Here is a 20,317-nt window from a genome sequence, read left to right on the forward strand (position 1 = left end):
CAGGTGAAGGGTGCCCCCTACTGACCTTAGCAGGTAGAAATCTCGAGAGTCCGCGTTCAGTCGCCCTGACCAGGGTATTGAGATGTACTATAAATTCTCTCATTCTTTTGCTTCCTTCTCTTCTCTCCCTGCTCTCCTTCTCTCCATGCTTTTGTTCCTAATGCGTTACTGATTTTTCTACCATATGCTAACCATTGCAGATGGCATTGAAGCAGTAAAGAAAAAAAAAACACACAAGTATAACCATTTAGAAAGACAGTTGCCATCAGGTTGAAACTGCACATGTCCTGTGACCCAGACATTCGGCTCATCTGTATGTTAGAGACACTTGCAGACCTGTGTACCTCGATTCCCTGTAACATGTTCATCTTCAGTAGATCGGAGAAATGATTTGGAGTGTTTTCAAGCAAGGGAACACCATGCGCCAGTGAGAACGAACGGACAAGTTACATGCGGTGATACGGATGAATCTCCGCTGAGCAATGCAGGTGTATTCTCTGCGGCTTCGTAAGCGGTCCGTGGCAAGATCAGCCGGTGCTTAGGAAACTGATTTGGGCAGCGTGGATTATGGAGAGCATACACCGGAGACCAGGATCCCCCATGAGAGGCAGTTGTGGTCCTGGAGAGAGAAAATCGCTGGGCTAACCCCAGGCAGTGGCCATGGCAGTGGCAGGGAAGAGAATGGCGTGGGCTGCTGAGGGGCCGTTGAAAGTAAAATCAACACTATGTACTGACTGGCTGAGTGTTTGGGTGGATTAGGAACAGAATACTATAACCCGTTGCTGCGGTCTCGAGTATCATAGATGAGGAGGATGGCTGTGTTGTTAACTGACATGGGAGCAGGCCTGGGGTTTTGAAGCGGTAGGTAATGAATGTCCATCCACCAAACTGTATGACCCTGGGCAAGTTATTGAACAACTTCTTACCACAATATCCTCATGTGTAAAAAAGAGAAAATGTTTTAAGGGTAACGACCTAGAAGATCATACGGTGTCTGATACATAATACACACTGTTGAAGAGTAAAAGTGACCCTGGGTATGTAACATCATAAACGTGATTGGTCCTTCCTTTAGGCTGCGTAGGGATAAAAGACAGATGTAGGAAAACCTGAATTGTCTTTATGTCTCTTGAGTGAAACATCACACACTTGAAGCTTGGGAGCAGTGGAAAGTCTCAGGACAAAAGGCACAAAAACCAGAGGTTGCACAGTGTGGGAAAAGGGAAATCAAGAGGTGATTTAACGAGATTTAAAGTGAATGATGTCAGAAGTTAGCATGTACCTTTACTGAGAATTGTCCTTGGGATCGCAGAGCCTTTTGAAGAATCACTTTTTATTTATATAGAAATGATCCTCAGGTCCTTATTATTATTGGTTTTGGTGATTACTAAGTAATACATATTATAGAAGATTAGTAAAAGGGAGAAGATAAAAAAAAACTATAATTCTAACATCCAGAGATTCTTTTCATATTTTAGCTCTGTCCATTCGTCTTTCCATCCATCAGTCCATCTTTTCTTTCGTGCTTTTTTTTTTAAGAGCTGAAATTAAACTGTATCTTGTGCAACCTGCTGTGTTTTGCCAGGGAACTTAAAAGAAGGCTTATCTAGCACGAGGGATTTACTTTGGCTATGTGTAGTAAGAAGAAAATGTCTGATGTGCTTTGTCAATGAATTATTGAGGGAAGGTGCAACATTTTCTTCTCTAGCAGGCTTAAAATATACTAGGATAAACTCATTTCAATGATGGTGAGGGCATGACCCCGCTTTACTGCCCTGTTATTCTCTGATATGTTGACAAGCCAGGAGAGTGCTTTTCTGAGCACTTACATCTCCCAAAAGTAGCAGAAAGAAATATTGGTTAGAATATGATGTAACAGAGACTTTTATTAATCCCTCACCTACACTTGCCTTGAGGACTGAAGAGTTTATCTCTCCCAAGAGTGTAAGACTGCTCAACTTTTCATTTTTAAATATTAAAATCACTGTAAAATTCTACTCTGACTAATCTGGAATAAAGACAGGAAAGATTAGTGTCACTAGGATATAGTTTTACATGAACAAATCATTTTAAATAGGCTTAAATCTAAGAGGTGGAAGCTGCTTTGCCTAGACTGACTATTTGCTTAGACTATTTATGTCAAATTGGCTAGGATAATTCTGCGTGTGTGAGAGAGAGAAGCTTTCCTTTTATGGAATGCACGATCGAAATGTAGAGGTTCCTGCTACTAGAGAATTAGAAGGTCTAATAAGAGTTATGCTAATTATTTTTTACCCAAATCACAGCTTTTTGGATCCATGATTTTCCTCGAGTATCTTTCTTGGTGTGAGCAAATGTGTCATTCATATATATATATATATATATATATGCCCACCCCCACCCCCGCCAAATCCACATACAGGAGACATGGCTCTCGTCTCTTTTCCGCAGAGATGGATGAAGCTAGAGGAAATATTTTCTTTGTTTAATTTTTTTTTTTAAAGATTTTATTTATTTATTCGACAGAGAGAAATCACAAGTAGTCGGAGAGGCAGGCAGAGAGAGAGAGGGAAGCAGGCTCCCCGCTGAGCAGAGAGCCCGATTCGGGACTCGATCCCAGGACCCTGAGATCATGACCCGAGCCGAAGGCAGCGGCTCAACCCACTGAGCCACCCAGGCGCCCCTCTTTGTTGAATATTTTTGGTTACAAAGAAATTTACTATTTATGAATTTATTCACATAATAAATGCTTACTGAACTCACTGAGTGTGGGTACTTTGTTGCAAATGGGGGATAGGAGATGGTCTGAAAGCATTTAAGGGTGGCAATAAGCTGTTTAGTCAGTGGTGCACTGTAACGATTTGTCCGCACCTGTTACTTGGTGGCCTCAGAAGTAGAGTCCTTGCTGCCTGCAGGATAAAGTCTAAACTCCTCAGCATGAGTAAACCGTTTGCCATCTGGTGGTCTCCATTTGTCCTCCAGTCTCCTCTCCTAATATCTGCTGTGCCCATTTCTGTTCATTCCTATGAACAGAATTTGTTAAGCTCCTTACTAAGTACTGGGCATTTTCAGATAACTTGGGGCCTCTCAGACATTCTCTGTTTCTTTGTGTTCTCTTGCTCGGGTCCTTGTGGTTTTCCTTACTGGAATGCTCTGACTCTGTTTGCTGGTATGACACTCAGCCACTCTGGCCATGAGATTTCTCTGGAAATCTCATTGGAGTTCTCTTATATGTGTTAAATTGCTTTTTCCCTTGCTGCTTTCAAGATATTTTACTTGGGGATGTCTTGATTGTAATCTTTTTTTTTTTTAAAGAATTTATTTATTTATTTGACAGAGAGAGATCACAAGTAGGCAGAGAGGCAGGCACAGAGAGAGGAGGAAGCAGGCTCCCTGCTGAGCAGAGAGCCCCATGCGGGACTCGATCCCAGGACCCTGGGATCATGACCTGAGCCAAAGGCAGTGGCTTAACCCACTGAGCCACCCAGGTGCCCCTATAATCTGTCTTGATGTAGGTCTCTTTAGATTTTTTTTTTTTTTTTTTTTGGTATTCATTGAGCTGCTTGAATTTGGATGTCTATTTCCTTTCTCAGATATGGCAAGTTTTCAGCCATTATTTCTTCAAATAGGCTACCTGCCCCGTTCTCTCCTTTGCTTTTGGCATTCCCATAATGTGTATAATTGATCATTTGGTGATGTCCTGTAAGTCCCTTAAGCTATCTCGCTTTTCTTCATTCTTTTTTCTTTTCACTCCCCTTAACTCCATAATTTCACATGACTTGTGTTTAAGTCTTCTGATTCTCTGCTTGTTCAAGTCTGCTGTTGAATCTCTCTAGGACATTTCTCAGCTCAATTATTTTTACTTCACCTTGTGAATTTGTTTGTTTGCTTTTTAAATGGTTACTGTTTGTTCATAATCTCATTTTGTTAATGCATCATTTTCCTGGTTTTGTTTAGTTGTCTCTCTCTGTTCTCTTTAAGTTTATTGAGGATTTTTTTAAGGTGATTGTTTTGCATTATTTGTCAGATAAGTCATAGATCCATTTCTTTTAGGCTTGGTTTCTAGAGGTGTATTTTGCTCCTTTGAGTGAGCCTTGTTTCTTTGTTTACTTCACGATCTTTTCTGGAAACTCAAGCATTGAAAAAACAGCCGCCTTCCCCAGTCTTAATGGACTGGCTTCATTGAGTGGAAGACCTTCACTAATTAGCCCAGACAGAGATTCTGGAGGTCTTTCAGACCTTTTCAAAGGATGATTCTTCTCTAGCTTTGTGTGTGAAATTTTTTTTCTTTCTTTTTTTTTTTTTTTAAACATCTTAATTTAATTTTTTTTCAGTGTTCCAAGATTCATTATTCATTGTTTATGCACCACACCCAGTGCTCCATCCAATCTGTGCTCTCCTTAATACCCACCACCAGGCTCACCCAACCCTCCCCTCCCCTCCCCTCCTTCTCTCAGTCCACAGTCTCTCATGCTTCGTCTCCCTCCCAATTCCCCCCAATTCATTTTTCCTCTCCTTCTTCTAGTGTTCTCCATGTTATAGTTAAAGAGGTCTACCCCTGTTCCCCAGTTGCCACGACCTCTTGCTGTGCCTGGTATCTGTCTGGGGCACTGCAGAGTCCGGTGCTCTAATAGGTTGCCACACTCACCTTTGTTCTCAGCAGCTCCCAAAGTATCCTGCCATTCCTTTCAGCAATCTGAGTCAGCTGAGAGTTGGGCAGCCCCCTTGTAAAGCCAGAATATTGGATATTCCGTTCTTCTGCTTGCCTCCCAAGGGAGAAGCTAGAAGTGGGGAGTTTTTCCTCAGTTGCACAGTGCTTTGCTCTGTGGATGGGAGCTAAGGTGGGTAAATGGAATGAACTTCTTTCTCACTTTGGTGTGGCTTTTTGACTTTGTACTCACCTGGCATGCTGCAAACTGTGGAGTTCTTCCAAAGGCAGGTTGGTCCATATACTGTTAACTTGGAACCTCCATGGGGTAGTGAGGACCTGGAGTTTTCTCTTCTGCCATCTTTCTGATGTTACTCTCAAGTGTTACCTAATCCATTTTATGAAGTGGAGATAATACTGGTAGACCTTTGTTTTTTAAAGAATTTATTTATTTGAGAGAGAGCATGTGAGCAGGGGCAGGGCAGAGGGAGGAGACTCCCCACTGAGCAAGGAACTCGGTGCTGGGCTGAATTCCTGGATGAAGGCAGATGCTTAACTGAGGGAGCCACCCAGGTGCCGGTATTTGTAGAACTTCAAATAGCATAGTGGCACATCTAATCACACCAGCCTCTCCCCTCAAGGATAAAAGAAGTTATTCCAGGCTTCTGTCTTTCCAGTCTGTCTCTACTGCCTGTCTCTCTGTAGTAACAGTGGCTAACATTTAGTAAATACTCATTGTTTCTCAGGAACACTTCATGTTCCCATTATGTGTATTAATTGATTTATTTCTCACAATAGTTAGGATGACACTATGATTATTCTCATTTTGTACATGAGGAAACTGAGTTAAGAGAGTCTTAGTAATCTAATCAAAGTTACACATCCATTAATTATCTCAGATTCAATTTTAAGAGCCATTTTGTTACATGAAATGAATATATATATTCATAATTATATATATAAATGGGAATTGGTTAAGTTTGTTGTGGGTCAAGTAGAATAACATTTTATAGATAGAGTACAGACCTCAACTATCATAATTTTATCATGAGATTATGTCATAGGTATGACTAAAACTCCTATATTCTGCAGTTGCTATAATTAGAATAATGCAGCTATATGTTTTCTTTTTTCCCTGAGCTTTATTGAGCTATAACTGACATATAGTGTAAGTTTAACATATACAACATAATTTTATGTATTTATATTATTGAAAATTTATATTACAAAATGTTTACTGTAATAAAGTTAGTTAACACATTCATCACCTCTCATAGTTAAAAATATTTTTGTGTGTGATATTTAAAACTTAATCTGTAGCAATATGAAAAAATATTCTTTAATTTGAATAAAATAATTGTATATATAAGCTATAAGTCTCTTTTTAACAAAAAATTTGTTGTCATAGGCAATTATTGAATTGTTATGGACATTGTTTTGTGCTGATCATAAGTGATAATTATGCTGTTGGCAATCTCTGTAATTTAAATATCCAAACATAGAATGACATTAAAGATGCACTTTTTTTTTTTTTTTTTTTTTTTAACAGGACGGAGTTTATTCAGAGAGGCAGGATTTCAATTACAGGGGCTGGCTTTCTCAACTGCATTCTGGAAACTTTTGCCAGCACATTCTTAAGACAGGGTGCCCAGAAGGTAAGCTTGTTTCTGCTTTGAAACAACATTCATTTTAAGAAACCACAGATAACCCAATAACCCATTGGGTTATTTAATAAGGCTCATAAGCATATGTCATGAGAAAAAAAATACAGTTAATAAACAAAAATAAATAGATGTGGAAATAATTATGTTTGCTCTTGATTACCTAAATCCAAATCACAGTAAACCTTAAGTGCTGTTTTTGACCCATTAAATTAAAAAATAGCCCAGTGAAGATTATGTAATTATATGGAAAATACATTGAGTCTAAATAAGAGATACAATCAGAACAAAAAACTATATTTTCACTACATACAGTATGGTGACAACTATTTCCTAAAAAAAGATAATAGTTAATATTTATTGAGCACTTACTATATACCACTTGCTATAAAAAGAATTTTTAATTTTTCATCTAATTTAATCCCCACAAACCCTTGAAGTAATTCTTTTTACAGCAATCTAGAATTCTTGTGGTTTTCAGACTCCATGCTTGTGGGAGCTAGGCTTCCATGAAGGTGATTCAGAGGCTGCCTTACAGTTCTAAGGTCTATACTGTGTTTTAAGTAGTACTCTTCTACATCTTTTTTTTTTTTTTTTAAGATTTTATTTATTTATTTGACAGACAGAGATCACAAGGAGACACAGGGGCAGGCAGAGGGAGAGGGGGGAAGCAGGCTCCATGCTGAGCAGGGAGCCCAATGTGGGGCTTGATCTCAGGACCCTGAGATCATGACCTGAGCTGAAGGCAGAGGCTTAACCCACTGAGCTACCCAGGTGCCCCTGTAGTACAGTTTTTCTAGTCAGAAAAATGGGATTCTGTTTTGTGGGGGAACATAATAGTTAGGCACATTGTGACTCAAAGTTAGTGTTTCCTACCATCAAATTGCAAGTGTTCATTTGTAAAAACCATTCTTGTGGACCATACAAACACAGGTGGTGGATTAGATTTGGCCTGTGGGATCCACAGTTTGCCAACCCCCACTTAAAATGTATAAATATTCTTTGATTAATTCAGGTGGGTCTATGTTCGACCTGTCCATCAGTCTGAACCTATTATTGGTTGTATATATTCTGATCCTGTGAGATGCATAAAGTAGACACTATTAGTCCCATTATATTGAAGAGAAATGTCTAGAAGGCATAAGTGTACCTAAAATGTGGGTGGCTGCTAGTCTGCCTGCCTTTTTCTAACATATACATGCTGAGCACCTGCTTTGTGTTAGGCACTGTGGTAAGCATAGGCTAAATGGATTTACCCAAGGTCATGGGACTAGCAAAGGGTGGAGTCTGGACTCACATCCCCATCTTTTGCAACAAGTCTTGCTCCTTGCCCCTTTACTGTGCAAGATACGTTCCAATAAATGAAGCAGAATGTTTGCCTCCTTAGCACCATCCTGTGTATTAGATGCATTTATGTTGTGGTCTTACTCCCTCTGTAGTTATTACTACTCTTTGGTTGCAAATAACTGAAACTACTTTAGGCTCATTCACTGAAAGGGTACAAGGGTAGTGAGGCAGGCAGGCCGGCTTCAGAATGGTCTGCCTGGACAGAGTGCTGCCAAGAGCCCATGCTACTCCTTCTTCAGCAGAGAATGCATCTGTTTGATTCTCTTCTCTGCTCCACAGACTGTAGAGTATGACGTGGGCCTCCACCGTCCAGGTGTGCATGGTCTGTAGAGCTCTGGCCAGTAAAGAGACTGTCTGCTTATTTCATTCATTTCCAAATTCTTTGGAAGGGACTCTTACTGTCCTTTCATAGGTCAAGCATAGCCAGGTGGGTGGAAATCAAGTTTTATGAATAAGGCTTGACTTGGGATGTGAGTGTGTGGGTCAGGGTTGGGATGTCACGTCCCAGGGAAGGGAGGTGGTGGGATGTGCCAGTAGTCCCAAAGGTTTCTGGCGTGGTGTCACAGTAGATTCCGTGTTCTTGATGGCAGAGAGGCGGTTTTATTAATCTTAATCCCAATTCCCCTCAACTCAGAGTAGCTAGGTCAGTGCTCCTACGTTTATGTGGAAATGAGTAGAAAGGAGATAGAATGCCTAGCTCTATCTCAGTTGGTTTCTGATGAATGTGATCTAGAAATCATCAAGTGACTAAGTGAAGAAGCCAACTAATTTCTCTTTTTTCTCACTTTTGCTCAAAAATAAGAATATGTTTTTCCTGCTAGGTTTGCCTTTTCTGACTTTCTCTTTCTTTCTTTCTTTCTTTCTTTCTTTCTTTTTTCTTTTTTAAGGAGGCTTAGTTTAATGAGTTAGCTTTTCAATTTTAGGAGCCACTAGTGCTAAATTGTCTTTTACCTTTTATCCAAGTGCTGATGTTTTCCGGTATCAGCCTCACTTCGTGATAAACCTTCACAGCGGAGCCTGCATAAATGGCTTTTTGTGGAAGTTACCATGAGAGTGTTTTAGGTGACTTTATTTTCACTTTAGGACTTTATCCTTGAGGCTCTTCAGTGATGGTGAAGGTGGGATCTGATACCTATTTTTATCCAGAAAAAGCACAGTGAGGCAGTCAAAAAGTTTCTGTCTCTGTTTGTCAGCTAGAAGCTGGCCCTGGATACAGGAACCCAAGGTGAGGTTGCTTGTGTTTCTGTGCCTCCAAACATGGTGCGATTGCTTTTCTCTCCTCTCTTCACTTGGAGGTGACTTGTCATTTGGGGGCCTTTCTGAGACAAAAGCTGACTTTTCATATATCCCTCGGACCTCAATTTCCTCTTAGAATGAATGGAAGTTTGCGGGCAGTTGAATGACAACTGCCCTCTGTTAGCCAAGTCAACAACTAGGTTTTTGAAGTAGAAGCTGTTCTAATGTCTAGCACTAAAGCCCCTTGTGTTTGTAATGAGGCACAACTCCACGTTATCCTCTGATCCTAAATTTAATTGTCTACAAGGTGGGAATTTAAGATTTTTAAAAACGATTTTAGTTATTTGAGAGAGTGAATGAGAGAGCAGGAGCAGGAATAGAGGGAAGGAGAAGCAGGCCCCCGACTGAGCAGGGAGCCCGATGTGGGGCTCAGTCCCCAGGATCCTGAGCCGATGACCTGAGCTGGAGGCTGACACTTAACCGACTGAGCCACCCAGGCGTCCCACAAGGTGGGAATTTTAATGCATTCCACAAATATGTGTGAAAACTGTGTTTGAAAGTTTTCAGTTGATTGAAAAACACAGGTTAAATATATATAAGGTGTTCTTCCTGTTTTCAAGAATTAAAAAAAATTAAAGTCACATGCTTTTTCATACTTTGTTTTTATGGTTACATTTTTGTTTCTTTGGTTACATTACATTACATCTCATAGGAACACACAGTAGGTTTTAAACTCAGAAGTTTAGTTCCACAAACACTTTGGGTATCAACTGTGTGCCAGGCACTGGGTGGGATGCTGGAAACATAAATAGGAAGGAGAATTCATGAGAGTGGAATGTGTGTCTTATACAGCTTTATTTCACAGGTATCTAAAAGCTTGGGGTGGGCAGCTTGACAGGCAATGAATAAACATCTGATAGAATTTATTGAGCCCCACTTGGTGCTCGGTGCTTGGCACTATGGACAGTGCTGAGAAGGGTATTAAAATAACAACTGTAGTTAAAAGAGGTTACTAGATGCCAAGCACTATGCATGGCACATATTACCTAAATTACTTTTCTTTCTCTCTTTCTCTCCCTTTTTTTTTTTTTTTTAAAGATTTATTTATTTGACAGAGAGAGAGAGATCACAGGTAGGCAGAGAGGCAGGCAGAGAGAGAAGGGGAAGTAGGCTCCCCACTGAGCAGAGAGCTGATGAGGGGCTCTATCTCAGGACTCTGAGATCATGACCTGAGGCCAAAGGCAGCGGCTTAACCCACTGAGCCACCCAGGCGCCCCCTTTCTTTCTTTCATTTCCTTCCTTCCCCTTTCTTTCTCTTACTTTCTTTCTCGCTCTCTCTTTTTCAGCTTTATTTACTTTTTTTGGTGGGGAGAGAATGAGTGTGAGCAGGGGGGAAGGGGCAGAGGGAGAGAGAGAATCTAGGCAGACTCCCTGCTGAGCCCCAGTGTGGGGCTCCATCCCAGGACACTGAGATCATGACCTGAGCCAAAATCAAGAGTCAGACGTTTTAACCAACTGAGACACCCAGGCGCCCCTTCCACCCCCAAATTAACTTTTCTAAACTCTGTGACATAGGAACTTTTAGTCCTGTTTTATGCATGAAGAAACTGAGGTCCCAGGCCATAAAGCAGTTTTCTCACGGTCACAGAATTAGTGGTGAACTTGGGATTTGAACCCTGACCTCGCGGGCTGTAGAGTGTGCTGTTAATGATTATATCCCACTGCCACATCTACCCACTCTGCCCTTGGGCATCTGCGTGTGTGGTGGCAGATGTGGCGTGCTTGCTAGAGCTAGAGCAAGGTGATGTGGTACTTACAGGAAGGACAGAGGAATGCAGAAGCAAAGAATTCAGTTGCTATGGAAGAACTTGGAATGGCCAGGGGAATGAGGGGCTCTGATGTTCGTAGTTGAAAGGGTTTTGAATGGCTGGAGAGTGTTCTCCCTTCTGGTCAGAGCTCCCTACTTCTCGTTTTACCCAGCTTCTACCTGGTCTAAATTCCAGAGTGCCAGACAGGTTGAAGTTCAGCTGTTAGTTATATTCTTTTTTCTGCTTTCCTATGGACTGTGAGTTTGTTATTGTGCTGTCTTGAAAGTATCTTCATATTACAAAAAGAAATTTCAATGGTATTTTTCACGGATGTAGAATAAACAGTCCTAGAGTCTGTATGGAAGTAGAGAAGACCTCAAACAGCCAAAGCAGTCTTGAGAAAGAAGCTGGAGGCATTGTACTCCCTGATGTCAAACTATATGACAGTTGTAGTCATCAGACCCTTATGGTATTGCCTAAAAACAGACATACAGATCAAAGGGACAAAATAGAGAGCCCAGAAGTCAACCCATGCTTATTTGGTCAATTAATTTATAACAGAATAACCATGAATATACAGTAGGGAAAGGATAGTCTTTTCAACAAATGGTGCTGGGAAAACTGGACCTCTATATGAGAAAGAATGAAACTGAACCACTTCCTTACACCATACACGAAAAACAATAGCAAAACCCCTAAACAAATGTTAAAAAAAAAATGGGCAGAGGAACCAAGTAGACATTTTTCCAAAGAATGCATACAGATGGCTAACAGGTACAGGAAAAAATCTTGACTATCACAAATTATCAGGGAAATGCAAATCAAAACCACAATGAGATACCATCTCCCGCCTGTCGCCTGTTGGAGTAACTGGTGTCAGTAAACAGGAAATAATCAGTGTTGGAGGTGGGAGAAAAGAGAACTCTTGTGCTTTGCTGGTAGGAATGTAAGTGGTTTTCCAGCCACTGTGGAAAACCGTATGGAGGTTCCTCAAAAAATTAAAAATAGACCTATCCTATGATCTGGCAGTTCCACTTCTGGGTATTCATCCAAAGGAAGTGAAAACACTACCTCAAAAGATAGATATACCTCCATGTAATAATGAATTATTTATATTAGCCGAGATACGGAAACAACTTAAATATCCACTGACAGATAGTATGAGTACATACAAATACCGAATCATCACGTGGTAGACCTGAGACTAATATAATGTGTGTTGAATTATTTATATTAGCCGAGATACGGAAACAACTTAAATATCCACTGACAGATAGTATGAGTACATACAAATACCGAATCATCACGTGGTAGACCTGAGACTAATATAATGTGTGTGCCAGGTGCATTTCAATAGAAGAAAACACACCCATGAAGGTGATGTGGGGAATGGTGTGGTTGGTGACAGAAAAGACGAGGCAAAAATGTCACCTGTCAGTTGGAAAGTTCAGGGAATCGTGGATTCTCAGGGTGGAAGGACCTTCGCTTCCTGAGCTGCTAATCAAATCCAGATTCAAGCACAGCATAGATACTTTCTGGCTTAGACTCCTGGGGGCACGATGGAGTACGAGCTGTTGAGTACATGCGATGGTCTGTGAGTTTGGGAAGTGGGGCCTTAGAGAAGAGGAAGCATGAGTTTTCCAGATGTTATTTGAATTGCATAAATCATAGATCTAGAAGTAGAGGTAAACCTACAGTAAATATTTCCCGGTTCCCCCCACTCTAAATATTAAAACTATATTAAAGATTTTTTGTTGTGATAAAGTTATATGTTATATAAAATTTACCAATTTGACTATTTTTAAATGCACAGTTTACGGTCATTAAGTGTATTCCGTGTTGTGCAGCTGTCAGCACCATCCAAATCCAGAACTTCTTCACCTTCCTAAGAATAGCTCAGTAGCTAAAATGTTAACTCCCCATTCCTTGCTTCTCCCTACTCCCAGCAACCGCCCTTTTATTTTTATCTCTATGGATTGGACTTCTTGAGGTAGTCCATGTAAGTGGAATCGTACAATATTTGTGCTTTTTGTTTCACCTAGCATAATGTTTTCAAAGTTTATCGATGTCATGGTGTGTGTCAGTATTTCTTTTTAAGGCTGAGTGTTGTTCCATTATGTATTTGTACCACATCTTATTTATATTCATCTGTCAGTGGACACTTGGGTTTCTTCCACCTTTTGGCTATTGTGAGTAATGCTGCCATGAATATGGGTCTATAAATATCTGTTCAAGTCTTTGCTCTCTATTCTTTTTCTGGATTCTGTGGTAATTCTGTTTAAATTTTTGAGGAACTGCTTAAAAGTTTGTTTTTGAGATAGCTAGCTATCTTTGTCCATGGCAGCAATGGACTGTATACCATTACTCTGTATTTTTCTCAAGTCCGTCCAGAAGAGTGGTGCTATATATACTCTACTGTTGGCTGGTGACACCAGTGAGCATGCCATATGGTGCTCTCCTCAGTCTGAGAGGCATTCGGTTGTCTCTTGACTCCGCCATAGTCTCTGTCCCTGTCGTAATTTCGGGTTCTCGGGATCAGTTTTGATCCATGACGGGTTGGAACTGTTGAAAAGGGCCATAGAAAAGTAGCACACTGGATACTACTTAAATACATATTTTAACTTGCCTTGAGGCAAGCAAGCACATTCAAAAAACAGATCCAGAAAACAGAGAAAAAGAAAGTAGAGGTTGAGGGAAGTCTGAGACGCATGAAAGGCATCATACACATTTCTGGAGCCTAGGGGGAATGGCTAACAGCTGTGAAGCAGGGCTGGTGGAGCCCAAGCCAGTCAGGTCCACCTCAGGGATCCTAGAAGAAGGACACAACAGAGAGATCAGGATATTCCATGGGTACGTGCAGCTCTGCAGTTGTCTCTAGTTCTGCGAAGGTAGCCTTTGGGTCTTCATCTTCAACCTTTTCTTCATTATCATCCACCCGTAACCAGTGAATCTTTTTAGACTTTTTTTTTCTTGTTTGTCCCCTCCCCATGAAATATAATGCCATGGGTATATGATTATCTGCTTATACATAACATTATGCCTTGGTTTTATACATAAAAAGTACAAGATATTTTTCACTCCTCCAAATAAATTGCCACCTTGTTTTGATACCGTTCCCACTTAGACAGCGTGCTTCATACACACTGGTTGTAACTGTCTCCGAATCTCCCAAATTCAGTCTCCAGTCTCCCGGCCCCCAACTGCAAAATTCCAGACCAAAAGCAAAAGAACTTTTTAGTGACCTCCCAAGTGGTTCTTGCATATTTCCAGTTTTCTTCTGGGTGAGGCTTAGGAGATAATATGGGTGATAACACTCTTGTCTGCAAGTGTGCTTTTTTAGCTCCATTGTCTCTGTGTTTGGAGACACTGCAAAAGCTATGGAAATGCAGAGCTCTCATGATGTACTCAGGTAGAGATTTTTTCTTTCTTTCTTTTTTCCTTTTTTTAAGATTGTGAAATACATTTTCAGTGAGTAATAAAATAATTTGTTATCCTAGCCACTCTCCTGGCAAGGCCCCATTATTCTTCCCATCATTATTCTTGTGTTGATCGGGAGGCTGAAGTGGAGAGAGGCTGAATTCAACAGCACATGAAATATTTGTCACTGAAACAATGTGGGCAAGTCAGACAGTTTGAATATCAGTTTAAAGAAGATCTGGCCTACACATGCTTCAGCTAAAGATATCTGAACATGCTGTTTCCTTAGGGGGGTTATAAAAACCCATTTTAATGGTGGAATATAATTCCCTGAGACAGAAGATGCTATTCTTGTGTACATGCCAGTATATATAAGTATGTGTGTGTTTGTATATGTATACACACACACTGTACACAACACACACACACGCACACATGTACACGTACCCTGAGACACAGTGTTTGTAGTAGTCCAAATGGGCATTTGAAAAACCTGGCTACTGTTTGGTTGCCTCATTTCTGTAAACTCTGTTACTCATCCTGGCGCCCCACAGCTTACAACAACACGCACTTACTGTCTTTTGGGTTCTGTGGGTCTGGAGTCTAAGCATGGCTTAGTCGGGTCTTCTGCTTCATGGTCTTACAGAGATGTAATCAAGGTGTTGGCTGGGGCTGTGATCTCATTGGAAGGCTCTGTGGGGAAGGTTCAGTTCCAGATGCATTCACATCGTTGCTGGTAGGAGTCTACCTGCCGCCCTTGGCTCCTTGCCATATGGGGCTCTCACAACGTGGCAGCAGGCAAGAGAGGGGGCAGGGGATTGCTAGCAAGGGAAAGGCCATAGTTTTTGTTACCTAATCATAGAAATGAAGTCCATTTCTTTTTTTGTATTGTGTGTGTTAGATGTAGCCCATCCTCAAGGGAGGGGGATTACGCCAGGGCATAAATTTATACCAAGAGGCGGGAATCACTAGGAGCAATGTCAGCACTGCCTACCATTCTGACCTCAGCTGATTGGTATGCCAAGTCGCACGTACAACTGTTAAATTCCTTTTGACACCTGTTGGGAATTGATGATAATTAGAAGTTGTTAAGGGTCAGCTGCACCCTCACAACCTTACTACCAGCTTATAAAAAAGTTCTCCAACGCATGCAGACGTTTTGTTAACCCTTTGTTTATAAGTAGGCACAAAATAGTTCACCTGTTTTATCAGTTTGATTAAATCTCTGTCCTTTCGGGTGCTCTGACCATGAATTACATAAGCAGCTAGCTCACTGAAAACAGCTGACACTTCCAAAGGCAGGATTCAGCTGTTTTAAAGATAGCCTCAGGCAGCCAGATCTTCTGATCCAGTGGGCAGTCATAGGACCTATGCATAAACATAGGACCATAGGCATAAACTTTGGGTGCCATCCCTAAAGTTGGCTGGTGTAGGGCTTGTTGGATAGAATCTTAAGAGCTTCATTGTGCAAGGATGGGTCTGTCTCTGGTATTTTGAGCTGATCCCTGTATCTTAAGTTCCACTAATGAAATTAAGGTGAGTCCATGTGGCACACTCACTAGGAAGTCACTAGCTTTACCAGTGAAAATTCACAGTTTTAACAATCCTTATTCCAATTATCCAAGCCCCTGCTGTTTTCAAGGATAGAGATAACTGAAGTTTCTGGAGAGTAGGTTTGCTGATTAGAATGCTCATAGTCCGACACATAGAGCTTGCACCCTGCATCAGGACAACTGACACAGGCACCTGGATAAGATACTGTATGTGCTCACATATTTTGAAGCAAATTACAGATATCCTAATAATCATACCAGATACCAATTCCTGAACCTAGTATATTCTGCCTTTAGAAAGATCATTCAGCTTGAAACAAGGTTTTGGCTGGCTGTGTGTTTAACACGGGATTGAATATGAAGCTTAAGAGAAGTCGTCTTTGGTCCATTCTCTCTGGTTTTTACTTCCTACATACCGCATTTCACATCTTGGACCCTGAATTTTCTCATCTCCAAAACAGAGTGATGGTGGTCGTACTTCATAGGCTTATTTTTATTTATTTATTTATTTGCCAGAGATCACAAGTAGGCACAGAGGCAGGCAGAGAGAAGGGGGTGGGGAAGCAGGCTCCCCGCTGTGCAGATTGCCCGATTCGGGGCTCGATCCCAGGACACTGGGATTATGACCCGAGCTGAAGGCAGAGGCTTTAACCCACTGAACTACCCAGGCACCCACATAGGGTTATTTTAAAGATTAAGTGAGGGTACATATATGAAATACAGCTGGCACATAGAGAAGCTTCAAGAATTATTAGCATTAAGAGAAGTTCTCTGATAAGAAAGTTACTTTTATATGTAAGCACCTCTTAAATATTTATCTGGACAAAAATTTTAGATTGCAGCAGTTTATTTTTATTTATTTATTTTTTTAAGATTTTATTTATTTACTTGACAGACAAGAGATCACAAGTAGGCAGAGAGAGAGCAAAGAGGAAGCGGACTCCCCGATTAACTGAGAGCCCAATGTGGGGCTCTGATCCCAGGACCCTGGGATCATGTTCTGAGCCGGAGGCAGAGGCTTTAACCCACTGAGCCACCCAGGTGCCCAGTTTATGGTGTTTTAAACATTATTTATCATTTGTTTAAATCTGTAATTTTAATATTTATTGTGTCCACATTTAACATTTTGATTTAGTTCCTTCTGTGTGTCTTTGTGTATGTTGGCATATGTATGTATGTATGGTACTTTTTTGGAAGACAAAATTGGGATTATTCTGTTTATTTAGCCCATCTTTTTCATTTATGGATACACTGGTAACATTTTCTTCGAAAACATGAGTTTTGCTGCCTTCATAGTATTCCAATGGCAGAATTGCTGCTGTTGTTGGTTCCTATTTTTTCACCATTATAGATAATATTGGGGTAGATCCATGAATACACATACTTGTGTATATTTCTCATCACTTCCTGGGTTAAAGAGTGTGCACATTTTTAAGGCCTTTGATGTAAATCACTAGATTTCTTTACAAAAGAATTTTTGCCAGTTTGTAGCTTCTATCAGAAGTCAACTGGGTATTACCAATTTTCTTGCTGTGTGACTTGAATGAAGGATCTAACCTCTTAGAATTTCCTTTGTCATGAGGAAAGCAGGGTTCGTTATTCTACCCTAGTAGGATTCTTGCGAAGAGGAAATGAAGTTGTTAGCTCCAGTCTTCTGATTCTTCTACAGAGACATTGAAAGTTAATGCTTTTGTCGTTAACTAATTGTTTGACCTCAGTCCTCCTCCAAGCTGATGGTGTTACCTCGGACTGGTTGTCCTGAGCTGCTCAGTTCCTTATCTGTGAAATGAATGCCCAGTAGACACACACGCAGGGCAGTCACAACCCTAAAAAAGAGTGGACATTCAAAACCCAGTAATAGAGGAAGACAGCAAATAAAAATGAAGAAGAATAAATGAAAGTCACAACAAGTATGACATACGAACATCAGTGTAATAATCTGATGGCATGTTGGATACTTATATTTCCTTGGTTATGTGAATCTTTTCAAGACTTTTTACATCACTTGAACCACTTCAAAGAACTGATGAATTATTTTCTGTCCTTACTTCCACAGGGTTTATTTCCTTGCTCTCAATTTACCTCTGTTGATAATACTTTTTAATCTCACTCTTGAGTGCTCAAATAGATTGATTTATTCCCTATTTATTCATTAGATGCTGCGAGACTATTACCAGGAGTTCTGATTTTTAACAGCTTATTGCTAGATCAGTTGAATGATAGTAACAGCCCTCTGCTTACCTGTCCCCTCCCTGTCAACTCAGCTTGTTCTCCTAGCTCTCCTAGCTCTGTAGAGTTTTAGTCCCGAGCAAGGTAGCCTTTGTAGTGAAAACCTCTAGGTGAAAATGAGTATGCTGTAAGTGGTTAACAGTCTTTGGTCCTTTCCCTGGGTTTAAGTCAATGCCTTTACCTTGACTGTGAGACTCAAGGATCCAGAATTCCTTGATGGCTCAATTGAATTCATCAGGGTGGTAATAGACTGCTCATTGGTAAAGCTTTGGGGGAAACCTTGCAACCACCCAGCTGCAGCTGTGGGGCATTGCCTTCTATGAAACTCGATGAACCTGAGAGATTCGGTTCTTAGGTGAAATGGCAGAAAGTGGTTTCTTGAGCTCCAGATGTGTCATTGGCTTTGTTTGCATAGCCTGTGTACATCATACAGCATTTAATGCAGGCGCCGAGAATCAGGAAATCCGGGTGGTGACCCTGCCTTGGCCACACTCAGTGCTTGGATTGGTTGCTCTGAACTCCAGGGATTGAACTAGGAGAGTTGATTTTAATTCCGACAGGATAACGATTTTGTTGTTGTTGTTGTTTGGAGCCGTTCCTCCTTTCCTTTAGTGTGTAAATACCAAGATTTGAAATTTTTTTCTAACATAGTTTTTAAGCCTGCCTAAACATTCAGGAGTTTAAGCTAAGTGGGGATCAGGACTGTCAGAGATAATTCATGTAACAAGTCGGTAGTCAAGGGTTGAGGTGTTGGTGATGAGATACTTAAAAATAATAATGCATAAAATACTAGTTAGCAAGGTGATAAGCATTTGGTAGGGAAGTTACAGTTTCACTTGATAGTCCTACTCAGATGAGCTAAATAAAGTGCTTATTACAAAGATCTGTGGGTGTTGTAGGGGTCTTTGAGCTATGGGTACCCCATTATAGATATGTTGCCTTATTTTTAATCATGCTTTCTGAAAGCACAGACTGTTCTGGAAATTTGGAGAAAACTGGATACAATATTATTATTAACTATAATCTATTGAGTATTTACCATGAGCCAAACACTGCACCATTTTATAAGCAGTGGGTTCTCCCAATGATTCTGAGGGAAAGAGAGAGACTATTCTACTGCTCCATTTTGCAGATGAAGGAGTGGTGGCACCAAGGTTGTTTTACTTGCATGGGGTCATCAGCCAGCAGGTGGCAGAGCCAGAATTCCAGGGGGTCTGACATCAGAGCCCATCCTCTTCACTGCTATACTCTTTGACTCCCTGACCTGGGGGGCAGAATCCTTTCCCCCAAAAAGCTTGGCTGAGGAGACAGGACAAATGCATGGTGGGTCTCTATCAGCATGGGGTATGACCTTGGAGTCTGATGACCTTGAAGTCAACACTTGTCAAACTACAGGGAAAATGTCATTGTCTCATAACACTTACTGTGATACTTGCTTTCCTAATGTTTCTTCACTCTCACTCCCACCCAGGAGTCTCTGGAGATGTGGGAGCCGTGTTCTCCCTACTGTTCCAGATGGAATTTGCAATCCATCTATTACTTCTCTGAGCTGACTTTCCCACTCTCTTGTGCTAAATTCAAAAGCAGAGACAATGAGAACATAGGTATTTGTGGCCACCGTAAATCTTCACACACCTCATAGAAACCCAAGGCAGACACAGAATTGAAAACTGAAACAGCTCTGGCCAGGTGGCATTGAAATATTGGAAAAATTGGGGCTGTGTCTGCAGATTGTGTGGATTAGATGTATTTGAGGCACAGAGTTTTTGTGGATCAAATCTGTTGTCGGACTGGACTTGAATTCAACTGGGTTCTTTGTGCTAAATTAAGATTCTTAGTTTAACCAGCAAGGCCAAGAAAATGTCATTGAGGCTTTTCAGATCAGGAATTAATACAGAACTCTGGGTAGAGCAACTTGAATTGCAAAGGTAATTTAATTTCTTAAAGGTACATCCAATAGTTAAACTTCAGTTGTGTGCTTAAGCCCTGCAGCATACTAATTAAATGCTCTGTGGGTTCTCTGGGGTGTCCAGCTGTTCCCCTTGATCATTCTTTCTCCTCTGTAGGTGGTGATTTCTTACCCTGTCTCCCCACTCTGTGGGATAATTTTATCTCTTGCTGAATGACCCCTTTGGTTTGTGCCCACCCTTTGTGAGACTTGTGGTACCAGGCAGAGCCCAGCAGGGGAGGGGCACAAGGCTAGAGTGCCTGCTGGGTAAGGAGGAAAGAAGCCTGTGGCTTGTGAACCATTTTTGAACTGCTTGTGAACCATTTTGTCACTTTCCATTTCTTTAGAACCCCCCCTTGCTGCCTGGGATTTGTCCCCTTCCTTCCTCTCCTCTTGAGAGAGTGAGGGGGGAGGGAGGGGCAGAGTGGGAGATGGAGAAAGAGAGGATCTTTTTTTTTTTTTTTAAAGATTTTATTTATTTATCAGAGAGA

At 41.0% G+C, this 20,317-nt stretch overlaps 1 protein-coding gene across 5 annotated transcripts in view; it reads left to right on the plus strand.

Moving 5' to 3' along the window:
- The window catches only part of PRELID2 (PRELI domain containing 2), a 65,095-nt gene that overhangs the window by 28,360 nt on the left and 16,418 nt on the right, over positions 1–20,317 (plus strand). For all 5 annotated transcript variants that reach the window (XM_045075338.1, XM_045075337.1, XM_045075339.1 and 2 more), the window contains one exon: positions 6,177–6,282. In XM_045075338.1, coding sequence (XP_044931273.1) covers positions 6,177–6,282 — 106 coding nt within the window. The remainder of the gene's footprint in view (positions 1–6,176; positions 6,283–20,317) is intronic.

This window comes from Mustela putorius, unplaced genomic scaffold (assembly GCF_011764305.1).
Source record: "Mustela putorius furo isolate JIRA1106 unplaced genomic scaffold, ASM1176430v1.1 tig00000145_pilon_pilon_pilon, whole genome shotgun sequence".
NCBI lineage: Eukaryota > Metazoa > Chordata > Mammalia > Carnivora > Mustelidae > Mustela > Mustela putorius.